General features: G+C 43.2%; 1 protein-coding gene across 6 annotated transcripts in view; it reads left to right on the forward strand.

The window, feature by feature from the left end:
• Positions 1-8,031, forward strand: part of KALRN (kalirin, RhoGEF kinase) — a 750,361-nt gene that overhangs the window by 294,575 nt on the left and 447,755 nt on the right. For all 6 annotated transcript variants that reach the window (XM_019553787.1, XM_019553783.1, XM_019553780.1 and 3 more), the window contains exon 5: positions 3,436-3,948. In XM_019553787.1, the coding sequence (XP_019409332.1) occupies positions 3,436-3,948 (513 nt within the window). The remainder of the gene's footprint in view (positions 1-3,435; positions 3,949-8,031) is intronic.

Below are 8,031 nucleotides of genomic sequence, written 5' to 3' on the forward strand. Positions count from 1 at the left end.
GCGCTTTGCCTCTCGTTGGCCCATAGACTTCTTGAGTCAGGTAGAGGTCATCCACGCACGAGAGAAAGCTTTGCGCCCGCTCAGATTTAGCTGATGAAGGATATTGCATTGTAGCTCCACCACAGCAGGGAAGTGGAGCATAAGGAGTCTCCCTGCAAGCCACCAAGAGAGAGATCCTTTTTTGCATATACATTTCAAGCTGATATTGGGCCTTAGACACTTTCTCACTCCTAAAAACTCTGGAGCAGACAACATTGCCCTGAAGTTTCAAAGACCAGAAGGACGACGAAAAAGCCAGAAATGTCTTTTCTTTCTTTCTTAGGTTATTTAATGATTTTAAGCCACTCTTGTGAATTTTAGAGGTCTGGCTCATGATTTCTGAGGGTGCTGGGTTGACCACACTGAGACAATGTAGGGAGTAATATTCCCAGTTCCAAAAGGTGCTTGCTTATGGTACAGGCTGCCATAAATGAAGATGATTTTTGTTTCCTAAGTGGCCCTGCATCCTGTTCTCTGCCTGCAGACACTTTAGGGACATGTGGGTGCCCTTGGTGAATTCCTTTGGGAGCTGCTATTGCAAAATGGTAGGTAGGCTTGGGTAGCCGTGCAGCTCCCACCCTCATGTAAATCCACCATTCATGCAAAGAAAAGCTATTCATATTGACAGCTGTGCACTTTGTATAGAACTAGGAGTAATATGCATTTATTCGACCAGGTGGTTGTATGTGCACGGAGCAGTGTGTATGGGTTTGTGCCCATCCAGAGGGCAGAAAACATTGCTGCTTTTACTGCCATGGTAAAACCCAGCATTCTCATCTGGGGCAAGGTATGCAAGAAATCTATGGAGTTATGCAGGTTTTCCACAGACTATCTGGCCTAATAACTACTAGCACCAGTTTTAAGGGCAGGTTATGTCCTTGAGTTCAATAAAAGAACTGCTTGGTGGAATCCATTCCTCGGTGAGAGCTGATTATCTTGATTTGGGTCAGGAAACTCAGCTGTAGCTAGTTCTGCATTAAAGACTTCATTTCCCCTTAAGCTGCTAGTGAGCAAGGCAGACACTTGATTGACTAATGCAGACTCCAGCAACTTTGTGTTATTGTGAAGGATGACCCAAGAAGCCCGCTTATCATTAATTCAGAGGTGTTTTGAAGATTATTTTTCCTTTCCTCCAGACGTGGTTGAATAAGCAGACAGTGTTTTTTTTATTTTTATTGGTTGCATTTTCAAAGAAAGAGAAGAGCAGATAGATGGTTACTTTGTCTTAGCACATCCATCCCTCCTGAAGTTAGGTAATGTATTCATATTCATTTCAAAATAATTCTCAAAGGGAACAAATCTAAATAACAAATAGGTGTGCAGAACTCCTTAAATAAAAAAGGCCTGCCATATTATCTTGTCAAAACTGCAGTTCTGATAAGGGAAAGAATATGTGGCAGGGGCTCAACAAACAGGGGTTGGCATATTACATATTAGCGATAAAGCGCATTTGTTGACAAGCAGTTGTAATCTCAATTGAATGATCATATTAAGCACTGAAAGGGTCAATGTCCAGGTTGACAGGTTCTAAAATTTTAAATGCATATTTAAATTATCTTCCTGTTCCCCCTCTCTTCCACCAAGTAACCTTTTCCAAGAAGGAACCGCAAAAGGATTTTAAATCAACTACTCTAGTCAGCACTTTGCTTTCTTTGCTTTCATAATTATTTGAGCATGTCTTTTAATAGAAGGCCATTTTTATATGTTGCAGAATTATGAGAAGTCATTTTAGGAGGTCATAAGAAGCTGGAATAACAAGTTGTTATTAACTTAGATCCTGGAATTACCATTGGGTAGCTACTTTCTTTGAATTCAGCATAATGGCCTTCCCCTAACTTCAGGTGGGGTCTGGCTTCAGCTGAAGGTTTAAAGGAAAATCACTCACATTTTCACTTGTTTTATGACTTTGGGTGCCTCCAGTGACTTGGGTCCCAAAACTGAGATACCACTCAGTGGCCTGATTTATTTATTTTTTTAAGGAGTCTAGGTGAGCAGTACTGTTTGAACATCCGGCCACATGTCTTAAACTGAGTAACCAAAAATGGTGGCACCCCAAATCTCCAGTTATTAATGAAAACCTAGGCTGGTAGTTAAATAAAATATATATATCTATATATATTTGTGCAAGATGAGTGTGAATTGCCATCCAGCATGGAGGCGTTCACGCCTACAAAGTTCTGAGTCTCTTTCAAAAGGGATGTAGATAACCTGGAAAGGGTTCAGAGGAGGGCCACCCGTCTGGTTAAAGGCCTGCAGTAAAAACCCTGCGAGGACCGATTGAGCAATGGCCCTGAATCTCTTCAGCCTCCACAAGAGAAGGCGGAGAGGTGATCTTGTGGCTGTCTTCAAACTCACTGGGTGGGGGCGGACAGCAGGAAATAGGGAATATGACGTTTACCAGGGCGCCCATTGGGGTAACTAGAAGCAATGGCCACAACCTGAAGGAGAGCAAATTTAGATTGGACATCAGGAAAAAATTATTTACAGTGAGGGTTGCCAAAATATGGAATACACTTCCAAGGGAGGTGGTGCTGTCCTCTTCCTTGGAGGTATTTAAGAGAAGATTGGACAAACACCTGGCTGGGGTCATCTGACCCCAGCACTCTTTCCTGCCCAAGGCAGGGGGTTGGACTCGATTTTAACTAGAAGAATGGATATGAAATCTATGAGAAGGCCTTTATTTAATTTCAGTTAGCCAAGTTTCAGTAAATGAGAGTATTGTGCCTTATTGATTTTTGTGTGATTCACAGCTGATTCTTTCTTTTCACAGCAATTTTTTGTTATTAATATTCCAATGACACTGATTTAGGCTCAATCGCATTAGACAGTAATAGCGTAGAAAAGATCTGTCCATGCCAAAACCAACTGGAATAATCTGAAAGAAAATAAGAAGCAGTATGCTGTATATTTTGGCAGGGAAGGGTACCTGCTTCTATTCACATGCCTAAAACTATTGTCGCAATAGCGCTATTGACCTGAACATAATACAAATAAGAGAATTCATTGTAATCTCATGTTATCCACTTAGTGAACATTCCTGTCAGGATAGCCAAAGGCTGTGGTAACAATACTTTCACGCTCAGTAAGAATATGCACTTTAGGTTAAAGGAATCTGCAGCAGAAACCTCTCTCAATGTGTTTTGGATGGTCATTTTAACGAGAAAAATGGATATGATTCCAGTGAACTTTTCAAAGAATAAGCAGTGCTGTTAAATGAAAATAACAGTGTTAAATATGGTTTAATTTGTCAGAACTAAATACAGGCCCCAGCCTTCTTGACAACATTATTTCAGAGATGTATTGTGAGGAAAGTAATCTGTGTCACGGGCAGAGTCCACCAGTATTGCTGGTTTGCCAATGAAAACTAATTCGGGTATTTTTTTTTTCTCCCGTTAGACAAGTATGGTTTCTGTTGAAGGCCTGGCAAAGCTTGTTGATCCTTCCCAACTGACTGATGAGTTTGAAGGATCCTTGGACTACAATCATGATGAGTGGATAGAGCTGAGAGTCTCCTTGGAAGAGTTTTTCAACAGTGCCATCCATTTGTTATCGAGGCTAGAGGACCTTCAGGAAATGTTGGCTAGGAAAGAATTTCCAGTTGACGTTGAAGGGTCAAGGAGGCTGATCGACGAGCATACGCAGCTCAAGAAAAAAGTGATCAAAGCACCTGTGGAGGAACTGGACCGAGAGGGCCAAAGGTTATTACAATGTATAAGGTGCAGTGATGGTTTTTCTGGTAGGAACTGCATTCCTGGAAGTGCCGACTTCCAAAGTCTTGTGCCAAAGATCACCAGCCTCTTGGACAAGTTGCATTCTACACGGCAACATTTGCACCAGATGTGGCATGTCCGCAAGCTGAAACTAGACCAGTGCTTTCAACTCCGACTCTTTGAGCAAGATGCAGAGAAGGTAGGAAATAGTCTGTCCTTCCCATACTTTTACCAAGACATTAATACAAGGGCAATGTTCCCATTTTTTTCTACAATTAGCAGCATGAGGAATTAATCACAGATATAAATCTCAAGTTGCCAGCAGATATGCATTATGTGACTTGTAAAACAAAATCACTGAACTAATTGTTGGAAGTAGCAAGCGTAATGACATCCAAGAATAACCTGCCCGTGTCAGTTCTGACGAAAGTTAATCTGCTTTTTCTAGTCACTGTGGGTACATTTGGTAGACATTAGCACCAAAAATCAGGCTTTATTCAAGTTACTTTTGACTGGGTTTATGAATATATACATCCATACATCACTGTGCCTGGAGGGGAATTTTAGTGTTTGAGTCACTCTGATTATTATTTAGATTTCTGGTCAGTCTACGAAAAATGTGCAGCCAAGTTATTCCTAATTTTCACTTTCCTTGTCCTAGAGAATTACTGCAGGATTTACAACTGGTAGGCTTTTTAATAACAGAGCTAGGTACCAAGGACACAGACAGCTAGTTTTAACAGCATAAGACTTGGGACTGGACTTGGTTTAGACTGTAAATGTATGCAGGGACCCCAAAAAAAAAGTGTTCAGAGGTGAGCGCAGTATGCACAGTTCACTCTATCTGGTTTGCATTAAAGAGCACATAAGGCCGGCATTTGAATTCGTACCTGACTCCTGATGAATCATTGTCCAAGACTCATCAGATTCTCCAGGATGAGATCATGTTTGATGATTTGTATAAACATTACATTATATAATATGATGTTTTTGGTAACTTAATCTTTTACTAGACATTGTTAATGCTTCATAGCCTCCAAAGAGCCTACACTATGCAGTGCAACAAAGCACAGTAGAGAAATAAATCTAGGGGAAGGGGCATATTAAATAAATGCCTGCCTGATGTGTCAAAAATGGTGCAATATAACTATCATTGCAACTTCATTTTCCATAATGAAATAGGAATTCAAAATGCGTAGAAAGGGATGGAGGAGCACTCTATAGTGAAGCAAACTGGCTTGTCCATGTTGGTTGAAAAGACATTAGGTAAATGTATCTCAACATCCCATCACTATGGTACAAGCATAAAATACATACTACATGTCAGCAGGCCTGCCTTTGATTCTCCAAGATACTGACTTCTGTTAGTTTCTGCGCACAATAAAAACCATTTGTTCTGATGTTTAAAACTGCCTTGAGCTTGAGTCTTCACATTTAGAGCTGCTTCTCTTCATAAATCATGGCAACAGGCTTTTCCATGAACGCTTCTTGCTGTAGATATCAAAATCTGAGCAACAGAAGCAAGTTGTTGTCAGTGGAGGACCCTGAGCTCTGCAGCTCGGTTCTGTGCGTAGATGGTGTTATCCCAATTTTGGACCTTCCCTGCTTAGTGGGTGGTACATGTTTCACTCGTGTATTTACTAGGAGCCGAGGGCGTTAGTGGAGAAGACTCCAGGGTTAGCCTGGAGAGGGAACCCAGTTCATATGATGTTTTTCATCAGAACGTCTTGGAGAACACTTTATAAAAACAAATTTATTAGCATATCTCAAGCTGTACAGAGCCAGTAAGACAAACACCTGCCTTCCTCCCAATACCAAATATCCCTAAGAAGATTTCCCTAAGAAGACCTCCCATATGTTGATGCTTAGACTGTGAAGACCTTAAGTTACTAAGCTATCCATTTGCTGTGTGTAAGGTCTTTGATTCCCTTAAAGACAAAGTGTTTTTGCTCTGTATAGCCATTTGAGAGCCTACTTTTCAGAGCAAACCTAAACATCAGTGTAATTGGCTAAAATTTCCTCCTCCCCATCCCTATGCTTGAGTGTATTTACATTGCTTACTGTTGTCCAAGCCAGTGATAGCTGCATTTCAATGGTACTATGTACTGTGAAATGTTTTGGAAAAAATATACATAGGGTTTTACAGTCTAAGCATCAATGCAGGGAGGTCTTTTTACAGAGCGAGAGAGAGATGAGTGAGTCTAGTATGTATATGTGTACATATGTATGTGTATATATACACTTACATACATACGCACACTGTATATACACTATACACACACTATATATGTGTGTGTATGAATATTTTCATCAACGGTGATTATCTATTAATATCAGCAATATTATACTGTAGTTAGCTGTCAAAAGACTTTCAAATAGGGCTTTCTCCAGTAGGTTGTGGTGGCCTAACACTACTCTGAAGTGTTGTAGCTATATGACATTTTCCATTCCCTGCCAGCTGATGAACAAGAAATTATAAGGCAGAGTGGGGAGAGGGCATAATATGAACCTGCATGTGTGCAAACAAGCCATGTTTACATATATCACAAGTATATTGCCAAGTCAAAGGCCAGTAAATATCTGTTGCTGTCTTAAGTGCTGTATCCATCCTGAATATGCAGTATACACACAGCTACTGTCTTTTGAATATTGGCTTAGGATATTGCCTGACTGTCAGAAACATTAAGTTGAATTGACTGACTCAGAAAAACCCTGCTCTCTAGTCTATATGGGAATAAGGTTAAAATTGGTTTCATTTTGTCATTGTTTAGACTATGCCCAAGCTCATCAGTAAAAAAAAAAAAAAATGTGATCTCTGAATGTTGTAACAGAAGGCATCCTCTGGAGTTGTAACACGAAACAGAATTGAACCCTTCCCCAGCAGTCAGTTTGTTCAAAGGCGGAAATGGATTTCTGGTCAGTTGATAAATTGTACCCTGCCAAATTCACCACTTTTTTTTCTAATTTGCTTTTTTTAAATAGCTAGGAGACTTTTTGAAAAACCTAACTGGGGTTTCTAAGAATTAGGGGTGCACTGATAAAGATTTTCTTGGCTGATTATAAACCACTCATATCGGCTGGTACCAATCCGATAGCTGATTTACAGAATGCAGCTTGGCTGATAGCTGGTAGTGTCTGGCCAGTAAGTCTGTGGGTGGGAGAAGGTGTGGGTGATGGAAGGGGCGTGGGGGGAAGATTGAGGCCTCCGTGGTGAGGGAGGGAGTGGGGCAGGGGCTGGGGCAGGTGCTTCCTAGCCAGAGCAATGAATGTGACCCCAGGCCTGGGACGGAGTCGTGGGTAGCTCATCTGGGAGGTGTGGAGGGTAGCAGGGGGAGAGGGTGTCTCCCCACCATTGCACACACCCCTGGGGGAGGCATGGGGGGGCATATGCCTCCCCGGATGTGTACATGGCACATGAGGCTGCTTGCTGTGGGCATGTGCCCCCCCTAGATTTGTGCACAGGGTGAGGGCAGGCTGCCTGCTATAGGCTCGGGGCCAAGTGCTGAGCCAGCCTTTTTCCAGTGTGGGGGCTGGGCCAGTGCTGTGCTCTGAGCAGGTGGGAGTGGGGTGGACAGCAGTGATGGCAGTGCTAGGAGAGGTGGCTATAGGGAGGCTGTAGCCACCCCTCCCTGTGCCGCCACTGCCGCCCACTCCCACCTGCTTGGAGCACAGCCCCAGGCCAGCCCCCCGCCGAGAAGAGGCTGGGACAGCCCCTGGCCCCAAACCCATAGTGGGCAGCCTGCCCTCACCCTGAACACAAATCCAGGGTGGGGCACATAACCCCCATGCCTCCCCCAGGGCTGCACACAGCAGTGGGGATCATCCCCCCTCTCCCCGCCACATCCCCAGATAAGCAACCTGCGGCTCTGTCCTGGCCCTGTGGTCACATTCACCACCCTGGCTGGACAGTGCCTGCCCCTGCCCCATTCCCTCCTCCATGGGGGCCTCGATTTGCCTCTCTGGATGCTTTAATTAGGATCAGTTGTATCAGGACCACTGCGTGTCCCCATGCTGAAAAAATGGCAGTGGGGCTCTTTGAACTAAAGTTCATCAAAGCATTTTATTTCAAAGTGCACTTTGTCAGCATGGAGGTATGCAGCGGTGGTGATACACATGACATGCGCAGCTGCCAGAGTGTATCAATTTCTGTGCTCCAGCAGACTTAATTTCATAGTTTCATATCAGGTAGGGTCGGAGGGGACCTGAGCAGATCATCAAGTCCGACCCCCTGCCATGGCAGGAAAGAGTACTGGGGTCAAACGACCCCAGCAAGGTGTTCATC

The sequence above is a fragment of the Crocodylus porosus genome, unplaced genomic scaffold (assembly GCF_001723895.1).
Source record: "Crocodylus porosus isolate Cpor-Errol unplaced genomic scaffold, CroPor_comp1, whole genome shotgun sequence".
In the NCBI taxonomy this organism is placed as follows: domain Eukaryota; kingdom Metazoa; phylum Chordata; order Crocodylia; family Crocodylidae; genus Crocodylus; species Crocodylus porosus.